The 17,566-nt window shown below is 37.2% G+C and overlaps 2 protein-coding genes across 2 annotated transcripts; both read left to right on the top strand.

Annotated features, from left to right (window-relative positions):
- The first annotated feature begins 957 nt into the window (after positions 1-957).
- LOC118562044 lies at positions 958-2,754 on the top strand. The gene is made up of 5 exons (XM_036134340.1): positions 958-1,036; positions 1,588-1,723; positions 2,049-2,237; positions 2,364-2,699; positions 2,749-2,754. The coding sequence occupies exons 1-5, from the start codon at positions 1,005-1,007 to the stop codon at positions 2,752-2,754; spliced, it is 699 nt and encodes a 232-aa protein (XP_035990233.1). The 5' UTR covers positions 958-1,004.
- LOC105934081 (chitin synthase chs-2) lies at positions 2,671-12,687 on the top strand. Its single transcript, XM_036134353.1, has 18 exons — positions 2,671-3,243; positions 3,453-3,639; positions 3,806-3,904; positions 4,143-4,304; positions 5,432-5,606; positions 5,685-5,786; positions 5,917-6,058; positions 6,146-6,346; positions 6,802-6,917; positions 7,361-7,529; positions 7,643-7,822; positions 7,905-8,174; positions 8,261-8,543; positions 9,015-9,079; positions 10,013-10,123; positions 10,212-10,423; positions 10,523-10,589; positions 12,459-12,687. The coding sequence occupies exons 1-13, from the start codon at positions 2,769-2,771 to the stop codon at positions 8,437-8,439; spliced, it is 2,457 nt and encodes an 818-aa protein (XP_035990246.1). The 5' UTR covers positions 2,671-2,768; the 3' UTR covers positions 8,440-8,543; positions 9,015-9,079; positions 10,013-10,123; positions 10,212-10,423; positions 10,523-10,589; positions 12,459-12,687.
- Positions 12,688-17,566: the final 4,879 nt, after the last annotated feature.

Genomic DNA, 17,566 nt, shown 5'->3' with positions numbered 1-17,566 from the left:
TTTAAAACCAAATTGAAATTTGTCTGTTTCCAGCTCATATTCCAAATGAATTTGAATTTGCTCAAAAACGAACTTTTTCAGTATGTCAGACAAAAAGGCAATTTAGAGATTGGCCTATAATTTGTCGAGATTTCAGGATCAAGGTTTGCCTTTTTTAAGCAATGGCTGGACAGCAGCATGTTCAAAAAAGCCTGGGACACATCCTGTGGACAACAAGGAATTTACAATTCCTAATAAATAAGGCCCAATCACACCAAAAGTATTTTAAGCAAATATGGTAAAGCCAAGTAAATGGGCAATTAGAGGATATTAACTTATCAATAACATCAGATAGATCACCGAGAGAAAAAGGTTCAAACATCTCAAAAGAAACAGAATAAGCTGAGTTCATGGAAGAATCAACTATTAAATCAGAATTGGAGTCTATAATAGCAGAGATCTTATCTACAAAAAAATATTTAAGTTGTCACAAAGTTTGTGAAAATACAGCATTACTAGTTTCAACAATCATCGTCAAGAGTATAATCTTTTTGTGTTATGTTAATGTAAAAATTCCAGAATACACTTTTCTTCACAAAAAAATAAGGATATAGCATAATTATCTGCAATATAATATAATGTTTACTGACCAAATTATTATAAAATCACTATTACGTTTATTTAAAACAGCCATTTTTGTGTGTGAGAGAGGTTGCTAATTTTGATTTAGACTTTGACTTAGGCAGTCTGTTGTTAAACTGCACATTCAGAATGTACATTTGAGCAAGAAAGTGTTGCAAGGTTCTGAGTAAAAACAGAAGACAAAAGAGAAGTATTCAAAAAATAAGTGTTTATTGTTGTGAATTCACTCAGCAGAACTTGTTAAACCTGTGACCAATTCTCTGAGGTATTTATTGCAGGTGGAGCTTAAATAACTCATGAGTCATACATGTGCTGATAAAGGGTTGATGGATGAAGGAGAAGACAGAAGAGCAAACAGAGAGCATCCCTCAGCGGTGGCTACGATGGAGAACGCGGAAAGAAGTGAAGATATCAAGTAAGTAACTCATAAAACTTGTCTTTCATTTGTTTGTCTATCGTGCCGTGAAACAATATTTGCCCTTTTACAGATTATTTTTGTCTTTTTTGTCACACTTAAATATTTTAGATGTGAGACAAACAAAGATAAACTGCATAAATGCAAATTGGTTTTCTCATTTCAAATTAATTATTTTATTAAAGGGCAAATACTATTCATACCAAACTAGCCCTTTGAATAAGTTATTTTCCCCTAAACCTATTTACCGGCCGTGCGACCCTTGGTCACAACAACTGGCATCAATTATTTATGATAACTGTCGTTACGTTTTTATGTTACTTGGAGAGATTTCCCCTCCCGCCAGTCTGAAAAATAGTTTTAATTCTGTCATTGTTTTTTGTGTTGAATCTTTAACAAAACAGAAACACATTTTTGTGTCAATAGAGCCATTGGAGGGGGGGGGGTAACTGTTGTTCACACTGATATCATCAGCATATTTGAGTTTTAGATACAAAAAGTTGTTTTAGCTGCTATCCTTTATCAAAATGTAACATCTTGTATCTATCCAGGAGGCCGTGGGACACCTGCCGGGAGGTTCCTGTCATTGAAGACGAGCACACACCGTGGAAGCTGCTAAAGCTTCTGAAGATCATAGTTTTGTTTGTTGTAGCTATCATTGTGTTTGGATTGGCAATATGCAGCAAGGTTAGCTCCTTTTTATAACTTTCATTCATGACTTTCTGATATTATTATCCTACACTACTTGATTTCATTGTCGATACAATAAATTTAATTAAGGAATCATCCATTTTAAATGGTTTTATTGTTTCTTTTAAGTACTTCCAGGCATAATCTTTTTATTTTTTTCATTCTATTTTATTGATTTATCTTTTAATAGACGTGTTTTAGCTTGTTGCAATGTACAGCACTTTGTTTCAGCTGTTGGCTGTTTTTAAGCGCTTTATAAATAAAGATGGCATGGTATGGTATCTAGTGGCTAAAACAGGGCTGATCATGTTTTGTTTTCCAGGCTTCGTTCCTTCTCCTCATCACCTTGTCTCATGAAGGTACAAAGACCCTCCGAGCAGAGCAGAAACCCGTCACACTGCTGTGTATTGGCTGCTCTCTCATTGCACCAAGTGTCCTTCTTCTGTTCAAAAGCATCTGGAAAGCATGTTATAAATCATCCAAGCAGCCGAAAAAAGCATCTGCAGCCCTGGTAAGACACAAGCTAATATTTTTCCATAGTTTCTTATCTCTTACTTATGTTTAAATCTTAAATTATGACATATATTTCTTTGTATCTGTGATATTTTGTTAATGTTCTTTTATCTTTGTTCTTCAGGTTTTTTTCTTCGAGTTCATAGTTTCTGGGGGGTTGGCAGTGCTCACCATTGTTGCAATGCCTCACTTGGACATTGTGACCAATGTGACAATCTTGAATAGTGTAGCTGTCCTCTCTGCATTCCTACAAGCGGTTTCTCAGTGTGCTGCCAAAAAGCTAAATGTCTTCCTGCTACCTTCCATCATTGCCTTTCTGGTTATTTTTGTTGGTTACAGTCTTTTCCTTATCCTGTATGTTCTTAAAGACCCTACAAACGTGAAGACAGCCACCTGGGTGGGTCTTGCTGTCTTTGGAACCTTCTTGGTGTCTTTCAACTGGTGGGAGAACTACTTTAGGGTAATCTGTGTGAGAAGCAAGTCCAACTTCCTCAAAAATCTGTTTGAAGACTTGACAAAGTGTCAGAACATGCTACACATCCTCTCCAGCTTACTGAGGATTGTGGTGACCGCCTGTGTGCTTGGTGTCTACGTCCCTCTGGCCAAAATGGACTGGGATGTTGTGACCTCTATTCCAAGCCAGGAGACAAGAATTGTAGCCATCATCATTGGGGTCCAGCTGATCTCCTCAGCACTCTGCCACTGGTTTGCATTGGCAGCCTGTAAGATGCACGCCATACGCCGATGCTTCGTCCTGCCTTTGTACCTGGCTTCCCTGGCTGTGATAGTATTGTTTATTGTTCCTGTCATCGTTTACTACCAAGACTACCAATTAAGCCTGAACACAACGGAAAACATCAACTTCTCCAGTTACTGTGCCATAGCTGTGAATGAAAGAAATCAAAGTCTGAGTGGTAACATGTTCCCCCAGCTGGTTTTGGACGTTACACACACTCTGTGCTTCCTGGACATGTCATCGATAGTTGATATCGGCTTGCTGACAGGTAAAAAATTTTAATAAATCTTCCTAAATATGGTAAAGGTACTTAATAAAAGTATTTAACGCAATGGGGTTTCACAAAGCGAATGCTATCAGTACTTTCTTGCACTCCTAAAAGCCAGACCAGTTTGTTGCTTTAGATTTATTTTTGCTGTTTTAGCATTGAAGCTTTATTAATTGTAATTTTCTTTGTCATTTTTTCCCCCTCATCAGGTGCAGCAGCATCATGGTGGATTGGCCTCATTTTGGCCACTGTTCATATATGCTATCTCAACATCTATCGTATCCAAAAGACACAAGACCTGTTTGTTAGGAGGCTCTATGAAGGAGCCTTTATCGAGCAATCCTTACTCCTCAACACCCGTTTTGACATTCGGACGAGTAAAGGCAAAAAGAAACAGTAAGTTTGTGTGTACTAATGTTGTACAGCTTTTCCATCTCATTTGTTTTGCGCAGCAATTTTAGTTTTAGTGTAGAGTTGTCGTTGTTTTTCTGTTAGTTTGGTAAAATAATCAAATCTGCAACAGAAGCATGTTTCTCAGATTTGCAAATATTGTCATATCAAGTTACAGGGAAGACGCCACCCCGGCTATGTTGTATCTCTGTGCAACAATGTGGCATGAGACCTATGAGGAGATGATGAACATCATGATCTCAATTTTCAGGTAAGTTAAAGTTATTGGTTTTATGCCTACCTTAACAATCTGTGTTACATACCAACAAATAATATCTGAACTTCAGAGATTTTATAGTAGATAAAAATAGACATTTCCTTAGAATGCTAAACTGTTTAGTAAACCATGTGAGATTATGTATTAATCCATCAAATTTAAAACATATGTTTTCTTCATATTCTCATTTTTCATTTGTTTATTTTTTGTCATGGTTGTTTTATCAATGAAGACTGGACAAGTACAGACCAAAGATAGAACCAAAGTTGAACGATTTCACCTTTGAAGCCCACATCTACTTTGATGACGCCTTTGAAACTGTCCAAGGGCATCAGGATCGTCAGCTGAACGCATACGTAAAGGACCTTGTGAAAATCATCCCAGAGGTTTATGGGTAAGAACCTTGTTTGCAGATTAACTAATGTGTATGTATATGAATTGCCATCAGAGTTTGTATGGTATTTCATTAGGTCTGAATAGGAATCATATTTCCAACAGAAATGTCTTAATTCTTGTCATAATATGTTGTTTATTCCAACAATTCTTAGAAGAAAGTTGTTTATTTAAAAAAGCTTAATGTTTATGCTCAACCTGTCCAAGTTCGTAAGTAAAGTAGTAAAGTTTACCTACAACTAATAAAAATTACCAGTTAGTTAAGCAGAGAACTGACCAAGCCATGGACAGAAAACATATTTTTTTACATCAAATATGTATTTACATGAATGTGAGATCAGTACAGAGGCTCTATACAGGTTCGACATGGGAAAAAGGAAAGAAAAAAAGCAAGCACAGGATAAAATCTAAAAAGTACAGTCCCATGTAAGGGAATGTACCTATGTGACATCCATGTTTCTCACATGACATCAGTGGACAATGCGTCACTACTTGGATGTTCTCTGATAGGGACATGCTGTCCCCGGGATTACCAAGACATTTTTCTTTATCCGACCCTTTTATCCATATCTAAGTATGTCGCTTCTCTGACATCCACAATGTCTGTGGATCATCTGTTATTTTCCCAGTAACTGCTTTCAACAGCTCCCGCAACATATAATATTTAAGACAGTCTTACATGTTTGAATGATTTTGTTTAAGTGTGGAAAACAGGCTTAAATCAGAGGCAACCAGGCATTCTCTTAGTGTTTCTAAAGACCTTTCGACAGCAAAGTTGGTGCGGTGCTGTTTTAAAGCCCATGGAGGCCCCTCCTCCTAAGCGCATTCCACGTCATATGCAAATTAGTGACCCACCTGTCACTGCAGAAGTGCAAGCCGCCAGAATTGACAAAGACTTTTGGATATGTGTCGAAACATTTGAGAAATGCTGAGCGAAAGTCTGGTTGCCTCTGATTTAAGCCTGTTTGCTGTTGCAATGACCCGGATAACTTAGAATTTGCAAAGGCTCGTAACAGTGTTTCTTTTCTGTTCAGCTCTGTCTTTGTGGCACTCTGGTTAAATTAGATAAGTTATCTGCTAATCTGTAACTCTCTTTTAAATGTAAAATAACTCCATGTCTGTCCACAGCATCTTCAAGAATCTTGATAAATCCTTCTTTGAGGTGCAGCAGCAAATTCCTGATCAGTCAATCATAGAGACACCATATGGAGCTCGTCTCGTTGTTGAAATGCCTCATGGGAATAACATTGTTGTTCATTTCAAAGACAAAGAGAAAATTCGGAACAAGAAGAGATGGTCTCAGGTAGGGAAAATCCCATGGATCATCTGAACACTTTCATTAGAAACATTTCACTTGTTAACTGTTATTTATTGTCTGAAGGTTATGTATCTTTACTTCCTTCTGGGCTGGAAACTAATGACCAAACATCACAGAAGCTGGAAGATGGGATGTAGTGAAAATGATCTAAGAGAAGAGATGGAGGTGAGATAGGAGACATTTTCAGGGAATTTCCAGAAGTGCTTGAAAAGGCATGCTCATTTAATTTTCAATAGACTGTGGAGGACTACAATGTTGAATATACAAAAACATACACATTGCATTTTCAATCCAGAGAGAGAAGAAGAACACCTACCTCTTGGCTTTAGACGGGGACACTGACTTCCAGCCTGCTGCTGTGATGATGCTCATTGATCGTCTCAAAATGTATCCTCGTGTCGGCGCAGCATGTGGCAGGATTCATCCTACTGGATCAGGTTGGGAGCAATGTAACGACGGCTATTTAGGCACAGTACAAATAATCCTGGTGAGGCTGTGAAACACCTGTGGGTTTTTTTCTGCAGGCCCAGCTGTTTGGTTCCAGAAGTTTGAGTATGCTGTCAGTCATTGGCTGCAGAAAACAGCAGAGCACGTCTTCGGCTGTGTGCTGTGCAGCCCCGGCTGCTTCAGTCTGTTCAGAGCAGAGGCGCTAATGGATGATAACGTGATGAAGAGGTATTCAACCAAATCCACAGAGCCCAGCCACTACATCCAGTATGACCAAGGTACAAAACTGAACTTTTGTTTTTATATAACACAATCTAATTTAATTTAATTTTAGTTATGTTGACTCACAGAAAGAAGGTCTTTGGTCTGAGTCCTCACTGGGGCCTTTGTGTGTTCTCTGATTGTATGCATGTTTTTCACAGGGTACCTCAAAAACGTGCATGCTTATTTAACTGGTGAAAATAATTGTCTGTCATGTGTGTCACTGTGCTGCTTTGTAATTGGACTGGCAACCTCTCTATTGCATTGCTCACAGACCACCATTGTAAGGCGACATCCCCCCAATGACCCTGCACAGTTTAAATAGCTACAGAGAATGGATGTATGAATAGATCTGGCTATCCAATAAGGAAACACCTCGTTCTCCAGCTTTGTGTTGAATTTAAAACTATCTCTTGGCTTTTCCAACATCAAGTTATGGAATTTTTTATTTTTTAATATTTTTATTTTGCAGGTGAAGACCGCTGGCTGTGCACTCTGCTATTGAAACAAGGGTGGAGAGTGGAATACAACGCAGCATCTGACGCCTACACCAATGCACCACAGCACTTTAAAGAACTATACAACCAGGTGAGTGCAGGAGCAGCACAGAACCTTTTTAATTGGATTGTAATGCCATATTTATTACCAATGATTGCCCTAAAAATATCATAACCTACTAATGTTTAGATGTTGTACTTTACAATACCAAAAGTAAACTGATGAGTTATAGCACGACAAAAGATTTTAACAGGGCATCCTGATTGTTACCTGGAAGTAAGAATTAAATTATTTGTCTTCTGTGGATTTAGATGATTTGGCCATAACAAGACACCAGCAGGTGCTTAATTTGCAAGACTTCAAACTCTTCATATTCTTCAAAGCCTTTAAAATTATGTTTTGTTCGACTCGCCGCAGCTCTGTTAAACGGAGAATGTGTAAATGTGCTTGTTGGGTGCTCCAGTGTTGGTCTTTTAAACTCTGAGTGCTTTTAAATGTTATGAAAAAAACGGACTATTTTTTTTTCAACTTAGCGGAAACGATGGGGGCCTTCCACGATGGCGAACATTGTGGATCTGCTCGGCTCCACCAACATTGTTTCCAAGAGGAACTCATCAATGTCCAAACCGTTCATGTTCTACCAGCTGTTTGCCATGATCTCATCCATCCTTGCTCCATCCACTATCTGTTTCATGATTGCAGGTAAATGCCATTGTGCATGTGTCTTGTGTGTGTAAAGGTAAAACCCTTATACACAACAACATTTAATCAGCTTGTGAAAATAACTTACAACATTATATTGTTACTTTGTTCAGGTAGTTTGTCCTTCCTCTTAAATATAAATGCTGCTGGTGCTCTGGTCATCGCTGTGATACCTCCTGCCATCTACTTGGGCCTTTGCTTCAAGCTCAAGCCTGACACTCAGATCACCATTGCAGCAGTGCTGAGTGCCATGTATGCAGTTCTCATGCTGGTGGTGACAATGTCCATTATTGGTAAGTACAAATTTTTGCTTAGCAAATGTTCATTTTTGTTATTTTAACTCTAAACGTAGTTATTCTTAATGTTTTCTACCAGCCTCAATGGTGAAGGAAAGAACCATTCTGACACCCAGCAGCATTTTCACAGTGGCCATGTCCATCATTTACATTGTCACTGCGCTGATGCATCCTCAGGAACTTCCTTTGTTGTTCTATGGCTTTCTCTACATCATATGCGTTCCAAGTGCCTATCTCCTGCTCACCATCTATTCCATGGTCAATATGAACAATGTCTCTTGGGGCACCAGAGAAACAAAGCCTGCTGCAGGGGCTGCAACAACTGCCCAACAAACTAAATCACAAAAAGGTAGATGAACACCCCCCAGAATGCACCGTAAGACCAATGTTGCTCTTTTGGTCACCCTAAAGTGATACTTAGTTTTACCTTTGCAGCAAAAAACACCTTCAAGCGGCTGTGCTCCTGGATGAAATGTTGTAAAAAATCCAACCACACATCAGAAGATGAACAGCCCAGCATAAGACAGGAGAATTTGATCTCAGAGCCTACACAGCTTGAACCTCAACCCCAGAACACTATTGTGGATGATGTTTCAGAAAACAAACCAGAGTAGGTTTTAACTTAACCCTAACCCTAACTACAAAGCAACGTGGGATACTAATATTGTTTCATTGTCTTTCAGGGAAGAAGAGATATACTTTCTCACTCCACTTCAATGTAAGTGCAAGGAAATTTAAATTCTTATATTACCATAATAATGCTATATTATAATACTTTTATAGGTTTTCCAAACACTTGATATTTTAAAGGAGCAATGAGTAAGAAATTTACTGTGAAATCAAACTAAATCATTTTCATTTGTCTGGGAGGGAAGTAACATTCCCTATAAAGAATTAATCCTCTCCATCAACAATATCAAGTTTCTTTCCTTTTAAACCTAGAGGTACGGTCCAGAACTACTTTGGTCAAGAGTTTAGCCCGTATTTACTTCCTGGTTCTTGAGCCAATCATATGAGAGTTCCCAGGAGTACCCAAATAGAGCGCAGTATTTGGTACTTTATTAAGAACAGAGACAAAGGACCGTTTAATAAATTGCTGGTCTCCGTGAAAGGCATTTTGTATGTGTTGTTCCGATTATTATCTATTGTTACTTTAAGTTATGCAATATTTTTTTGTTCTTTTGCAAAGGTTGGAAAACACAACTTGAGAGCTTGTCCAGCGACATTCAGCTGCAGGAGGATTCTCTGGATGAGGTGATTGTATAAAATAGAGCTGTCACTGTCAAACAATGTATTTAGAGGACCAGTTAATTCTCATTTATGGCAGGATTGGTTCTCCAACATGTGCTGGGAAACTAGTATAAATACTTTTAATCACTGAATTATCTGTTATTAATTTGCACACACATATATATATATATATATATATATATATATATATATATATATATATATATATATATATTGAGGAGTCGTCTGGCAATCAGAAGATTGTTGGTTCGATTCCAGCTTCCCCTTGCCACATGTCGATGTGCCCCTGGGCAAGGCACTTAACCCCAAATTGCCTACCGAGCTGCGGCTTGGTGTATGGGGAGTATTGGCCTAGTGGTTAGAGCAGCGCACTTGCACTCAGAGAAGGATGCAAGTACCCAGTTAAATTCCCAGCACCTGCACTCTGGGTCCCTGGACAAGACACTTAACCCCAGAATGCTTCCCGGGCACCACACATGGCAGCCCACTGCTGGTTAAAATAAAGCAGAGAACAAATTTTGTTGTATTAAATGTTTCAATGTATGTTTCAATGACAATAAAGATGATATTACTAACAAGATGATACAAACACTTAATACTAGTTTGCTTGTTATCAAAGGAATATGTGACCTCCAGTGATTTAATTATAATTACTTTTTCAGCTAAATCCATCAGTAATCTGTATGTATTATAAGAGGTCACTGAATCACATTATGTTTAAATCTGTCAGCTCTAAAATTTAGGATTTTACAGCTATAATAATTGTATGTACACACTTCAAGACGTTAACAATAAGAGTATTAATTTAAATGGTTCAGTTGTTGTTATTTTCGGTCAACAGTGTTTTCCTACGAATTAAAAATCTTCACAAAGTTATTTTAGAATCTTGTCATATTGATGACTTTAGTCATGGAACCGTTTTACTTTTTCTTGCAGGATGAAGACCAGTTTTGGAAGGAGCTTATTGAAAAATACCTGGAACCTTTGCAAAATGACAAAATAAAGCAGGAAAAGGATAAAAATGACCTGCAAGAGCTGAGAAACAAGGTACATGTTGAGGACTGGAATGAAATTTATGTGACATGCCATATGCAACATTTTTCAGGCTAACCTTAGCCTTTTTCTTCCAACACAGATCAATTTTTCATTCTTTTTCCTGAATGCTCTGTGGCTGGTGGGAGTCTTCGTCATTCAGGTCTTCAACATCTTTGCCATCCAGATAAATACTGTTGACATGGACCTCAATGAAACTGGAGGAAAAATCCAGATTGAACCAATCAGCCTCATGTTCATTCTGGGTTTTGCTCTTTCAGTTTTGCTTCAGTTTATTGGGATGTTATACCACAGGTAATCAGCTATTTTTTATCCCCAAAATATTTTAATACCTGATGTTAAGTTAAAAAAAAACCCCCACAAAATACAATATTCTTTCCGCTGCATTTCCAGAGTCGCTACTCTCATTCATTATGTGGCATTTATGGAAACTGAGCCAAAACAACCGAAACCTGCAAAGGTATTTATTATTTCTGCTGTCATTAGTTGAACTAAACACAACTGTTGCTCATACATGTACTATGCTACACCACTATACCGAAAGTGCAAATTAATAATAGAATAATTAGCAATGTTGTCACCATTTCTACAAATGAGCTAAAAGGAGTTTTACTATCTATACAAAGTTACGCTCAAGCAGAGCAAAATATTTGTTGGTACGCTTGAATGCTGCTTCATTTAATGGTTAGCACTGAATTACTTTAAAATAAACAGAGTTTAGGTAAGCAGCTAAAATGTATCCATCTGCTTAAATAAAGAGTAAAACTAATGCCTCTCAAATCTCAGCTCAGTATAGATTCTAACTTGCAAAACGTCTCTTTAAAGTTGGCCTTTAGAAGTTGAAATTGTGCTCACAGCTCTGCTCTAGTGGATGGAAATGAACAGAGGTTCTGGATGAGTCCGAAATAACAGAAATTACGATAAAAGCTGTTTAACAACTTTAAATTAAATTAGACAGATTGCATTGGACACAATATATGCTAAAAATCAGCTTGGACCTATTTTGATTTCTAACATAGTCATCAAAGATATTACTAAGTATGTAAAAGAATAAATGAGAAAAGTGGAAATAAACTTGATAATTGATTAGAGGGGAGGGGATGTTTGGCATATTTGAATTTAAGTGAAAGCTGAGACTGATATACTTTAAAACTAAATAAATAAAAAACCTGTGTGACAAAGCCTCTAGCGCCCTCTGCTGGATAGTTTTCAGGCAATGAGAGACTGGTCATTGTTGAAGCTCTTCTGGGAGAAAATAAAACGTGATGGTGATACTTTGGGGACCATATTTCAATCCCAACAGGTACCACCATATAGTAGAAATACACTATACATGCTTAGAGTATTAATAAGACTATATTTCACATAAATTTCATACATTTACACTTGGCTTAAACCTTACTGATCTTCTGTTAAACAGTAGATTCAAAAAGTGGGTGCTGCCACAGAGAAGGCTCTGTCACCTCTGTTCTTTAACCTGGCTTTAGGGACAGCCAACAAAAGCTGGTCGGCTGACCTCAGGCCTCTGAGTAGAGCGTAGGGCTGCAAGAGCTCAGCTTAGAAATAGTTTAGAAATTTAAAAACAATCAGTAGAACCTTAAATTTCACTTGAAAGACAACAGGTAGCCAGTGAAGGAAGCACAAAATGGGAGTAATAGATTCTCGCCTCCTTGTTTTTATTAGCAGATGGGCTGCAGTATTTTTGTACACTCTGCAATGGCTGCAAAGAGCTCTGATTCAACCCTAGATAGTTTCCCTAATGGGAAACCTGACCACAAGCTTATGGCTCAGGATAGACATTCAACTAGAAAAAGGGGAGTTAAGAACACCCCCTCCCGCCCCAGCAATTTCCTACCCTGCCATTGCTGCCAAACGCTACCCTTTGGTGGCGCCATTGAATAATCATTCAAACTTTACTCTGCATGTGTTGGTGCTCATGACAGGTTGTGTCATTTAGATTGGTTTACACAAATAATAATAATAAAAACTGCAAAAGGTACTCTTTCATTTATTAAAAACACTAATATTGTAATAGATGTAAAAAGTCAAAATAGCATATTGGTAACACCAGTGAGCTGCTACAGGTCCAATTACTCATCAGGATAAGCATTTTTGTTTTTTAGCTGTTACTAAATCTCCTGACAGAATAATATTTATTTTACAATTTCCTTCTTATGCTCACTGTGTTGAATATAAAAATAAGAAAACAGTTCCCTACAGTTCTTAGTGAACTCATGGGGTTTTTGCCAGCTGGATTTTCTTGCCTGCTGGATGTTTTCAAGGTGGTGCAGGATCTGTATCCACTAATGTCCGTCTGTCCTTCTTCCAGAAGCAGAATAAATCCAGTACAGCTTCAAGCTCAACCTTTGCCTCCGTCACTGACCTGAGCAACTCCACAGAGGAAGAAACAGAGATTGAATTCTGGCACAGTGAAAACGAATTTTCAGAGCTGGACTCTGAAGAAGAAAGTCAGGAGCTTGAGGATTGAAACAAATCTGTTTCTGGACCAAAAGACGTTTAGCGCTTTAATGTGTTTACTGTGCAAACGATTATTATAAATAGGATATTATAAATAAGTAAAGCTATTGCAATGAAATTAACCTTAATATAAAGTATTTAAGCTATTCCTAAAAAAAAGATTTACTGCTACAGTTTTAGTTTTTTTTATGTTCTTGCTTTTTTAATATGAAATATGTATGTATTTTGTAATGTGCCGACTGGGCCTTAAAACTAGCAATTCACATTTGTTTTTGAGGAATGTTCATAAAATAATGTAGTTTATCCATTAATGAAAGCTTTATAAGGGAGTGAATGATGTTTAAATGATCTATACTATTCATCTAAGATGATTATTAACACTATATATATATATATATATATATATATATATATATATATATATATATATATATATATATATATATATATATATATATATATACTGTACATATATTTGTGCCAGTTTTCTGCTCCTGCTAATTTTAAAGTACTATTGCAAAGTAATATCAAGAGGAATTATTCTTGAAAGTACAGTATTAACAGTGTTACTCTTCTTGGTAATTAATGAAGGAAGTTCTTACTGAGGAAAGCCTGTAAAATAAAGGTAATTAACTGTTTTGCTACCAATACAAACAATCGATTTTTATCAATATTGTTTTGTGTGATCAGGAAAGCATACACTTTGTGTACATTATTTCCTGTTGTCACTGTTTCAGCCTCTTTATTTTTTTAACTGTTAACACGTATAAGCCTGAACTGTTAACACGTATAAGCCTAAAGTATATTCTAGGGCAGGGGTCACCAACCTTTTGAAACTGAGAGCTACTTCATTTGTGTCATGTGAAGGGCTACAGTACTGACCTTTGAACTAGAATTGTCAGAGTTCACTTTAAGTTTATGTCAAACAAACACATTTTCACGCTTTGTTATTGATATTTACATTTTGAAATCTATATAAATGCAAATCTGATCAAACAAGAAGAATAACGGAATAAAATAAAGTTTTAGTTGCAGCTCACTGATGGATTGGGCTTTTTTAGAACAGGCTCATGGCACCAAATGTGGTCCTCTAGGGCTACTTGGTGGCCATTGGCATCATGTTGGTGACCCCTGTTCTAGGGCAACATTTTATCAGGAGAAAATATCTGGAAACAAGACATTATATGACTAGAATTGGAGATTCTTACTGTATTAATATGTTTTTTAATTACCAGAATTAGCTAAATCAACTCTGAAACATTTAAAAAAAATGGTGACCAGCCTAAGCCAGAGGTTTTCAGGAGTATCAGTGTGTCAAGAGCCTTGAAGATGTCATCAGAACTTTTTATTTAATTTTTGTTGTTTTTAACCACAGCATCTCTGAGCTGGCCATTTTGAGGTGGAACCTGGTGGTGTCTGGTGGACCTTAACTTGATGTCCCAGAAATATTCTTTTGGGTTTTGGTCAGAGGAGCCTGGAGGCCAGTTGATGGTATCGGTTTCTTCATCCTCCTGGAACTGCCTGCATACTCTGAGATCAGGCATTGTCACTCACCCAGGACTCACTTCACCAGTGAAGGGTCCAACAATAGGTCTGAGGATGTCATACCTAATGGCAAGACAAGGCATGAAAAAGGCAAGGGTAATTCATTTATAAAGCACTTTTCACAAACAAAACAATTCAAAGGGCTGAACAGAAAAACATTACAGAGGAAAATATTGCATAGGAAAAGATAAAAATTACAGTAACAAAGGAAGAAGCTAAATTAATTTTTGAACAAACATACAGAAAGCAAAAAATACTTAATTGTATCTATTTATAATAAGGAAAAATTATGTCCAACATTTTACAACTAGAATAACTTATTTTGTTGCATTGTTTAACTGGAACAAGCGTCATCGCTAACATTTTAAAGCTTAATTATTTCTATTAATATGTTATTAATTTTTTTATATTAAACTAAGGTAATCCTTGACTAGACTGCTTTAGGTTCTCTGGAACAAGTTTCACCACAAAAAATTCAAAGCTTAATTGTTTTATTCATACATTAATAAAATCCTTAACACTACAACTCAAAGTCTCTGATCTGACTTTTCTGAACTACAGCTAAAATAGGAGGCAAGCAACTGCAGTAAAAAAGAGCAGCAAAGGTGGCGTGTGTGCCTGTGTGTTTTCATGTATTCATGTGTTTGTGTGTTAGTCTGTGGCAGATAGTTCTTGCAGCCAAAGTCCTTGATACTGATGGCCAGTGGCGTCTCTTGCATGATAAGTTAAGTGGGGTACACAAAAACTCAACACCCACTAGCAGGGACAAATTTTTCTGTGGTTAATACAACCTGACTTTGATAAATTTTAAATTAAACAGATACATTTGATAAACCACCACACTAGAAATGCCATTTAACATAGGATAAATGTTATTTAATTTTAATACATAAAATTACAAATAAAGCTTACTAATAATGTTAATTTATCAGAAAATGATAATTTAACAGAAAAGATCCACATCAATCCTTCAATGAGCTATCAAGCACAACCATCACTAGATTGTTGCACACTTTCTGTCACAACCTAAACATAATGTGTGCATTTCCAGTATTTTGATCAGACGATCTGAAGTTGGGGCCAGAGGATTTGTCCCGCACGACTGTCTACTGAGAGCATGTTGATGATGCGTGCTGCAATTTCAGATCTTCAATATTTACACAAACATTGATGGGCCGGCTCCAATATCAGCTGATGGAACATTACCTGGCAGTTCACTAGCTCTGTTCAAGGCCATAGATGTCGCAGAGTGTCTTGTTTGCATAACATCCAGGAGAAATTAAGATTGTCTGCCTTTCAAGGCCGACACAGGGATGCTAAATTCTAATAATATAATTTGTTTTGGACAGGCAGACTTATTTTTCTGTCTGTATTAAAGTTTCAATGGGGATTCAAAATTGACCAACATTCTGTCATTCTGCCAAAGCCGGGGTTCAAACTTTCTCCAACATCTATTCTGCCAGCAGGTTCAGGAACAGCAGCTGGCCTACAGTTCTGGTTACATAGCATTTCAGTCTGAGTACTGGTAGTGGACATATCCTCACATGGATCAGGCAGCTTTGACACAGGCCAAAATAGCTGCCGATGTTTTCAGAATTTCCTGATACTCCAGGTAACCATCAGCTCCAAAAAGCAGAAGTCCTGCTCTCATAAATCTAATTTTGAATGCATTTTCAACATCCTCAATGGACAAAATGGACAGACACACGATGCACCTCCCGAGTCCACCGTGTGTCCAGCTGCAAATGTCCAGTTAGGGTACAGGGGCTCTCTTTTGGCCAGTCTTCACATTGAGGAAAATTTAACATTTGCGTTGAGAGTCCAGCTGACCGGATCCATAATTTACAACTTGGAAGAAATGTGAAAAGAAGCTACAAAGGCTTCTTTTGACATTATTTTCACATTGTTTGTACTCACTATGCAGTGAGTACAGGGCCTACTAGCAGACTTCGGGTTCTCAGGCCACCCCTTGACCATGTCATTAGTCTATTTCTAATGACCTAGTCAGAGACCTTCACACCAGGGGCCTGCTGGAGGTTACTTTGTAAGGCTCTGGCAGTACTCATCTTGTTCATCATTGCACAAAGGAGCATATACTGTTCCTGCTGATGGGCTAGATGATGCCCATAGATCATTTAGCATGTTTTTCATCGCCACAACCCTCATAGCCAGCTCTTTTGCTCAACCTAAAAATGTATTTTTCTTGAAAATGTGGCTCCACTTAAATGGAAATTAACAAACTCTGCAGTAGTACAAGCAATATGGCCAGGAGTCAATGCTTAAAAAATAAATAACCCATCAAACACAGTGCTAAGATAATGTATTTCTAAATGCACTTTGTGCATATGATTCTCATGAAATAAGGATGTGTTGTTATTTCACCCTGGAAAAAAAACCCAAATAGCTACTTAAGCCTTAGAATTAAACCAGTATTCATGAATGTAAGCTTCTGACCTCAACAGTGTATATACATTAAGGTAAAATATTCACATTTAACTAGCAGGCTACAGTACAAAGAGGTGGTAAGCTGCAAGAGGTGGTAAGCTGCAAGATGTTTATCATACCTCTTCTCTGGTGTGATAAACATCTCACTCTGTCTTATGAAAGGACAATGAAATAAAACTGTCAAACATTTATAATGTTTGGATTGTGCAGCATTGATGCAGAAACTAAAGCCTTTCAAAGCTATTGTAACACAGCCTGGTTGATGACCAATACAACCTACAAGATAAGATAAGATAAGATAGTCTTTATTGATCTCACATTGGAGAAATTCACTTGTCACAACAGCTCAATAGTCAGTCAATAGTCAGGAGAAGGTGCCAAAAGTAGGAAAGGGTGCATCAGTTATATACAGTGTATCTTTCTTTATACAGTGGATGAAAAACAAAATGAGAAAGAAAATAAGAACAAAAATACAAAAGAAATCGGAGTGGGTAGATGATGTCTTGTGTACTTCCCGGTTATACACACACACACACACACACACACACACACACACACACATATTATATATATATATATATATATATATATATATATATATATATATATATATATATATATATATATATATATATATATATATATATATATAGGAACACATACATATGCACTGACATATATTCATATATTCACATATATTCTTGGTGATAGCAGCAGAAGTTCTTACGGATCATAGCACAGGTTATAGCACGGTATATTAAATAGATTATTGCACATTAGTTATTGCCCAAAGTTATAACAGTTATGGTTACTGTTAAGATATCAACTGGGTCAGTGGAGTGACCAGCTTGACGTAGGAACTGCCTGCCACACATAGATAGCACTGACCCAAAGATTGGCACATATCTATCAGATACCACCCCAGAGGTGACACAGTTTATCTCCAAGTGTCTTTTGCTTCCTGGAAGG

The sequence above is a fragment of the Fundulus heteroclitus genome, unplaced genomic scaffold (assembly GCF_011125445.2).
Source record: "Fundulus heteroclitus isolate FHET01 unplaced genomic scaffold, MU-UCD_Fhet_4.1 scaffold_80, whole genome shotgun sequence".
NCBI lineage: Eukaryota > Metazoa > Chordata > Actinopteri > Cyprinodontiformes > Fundulidae > Fundulus > Fundulus heteroclitus.
The sequence above is the reverse complement of the archived record's forward strand: the minus strand, read 5'-3'. Positions and strand labels throughout refer to the sequence as shown.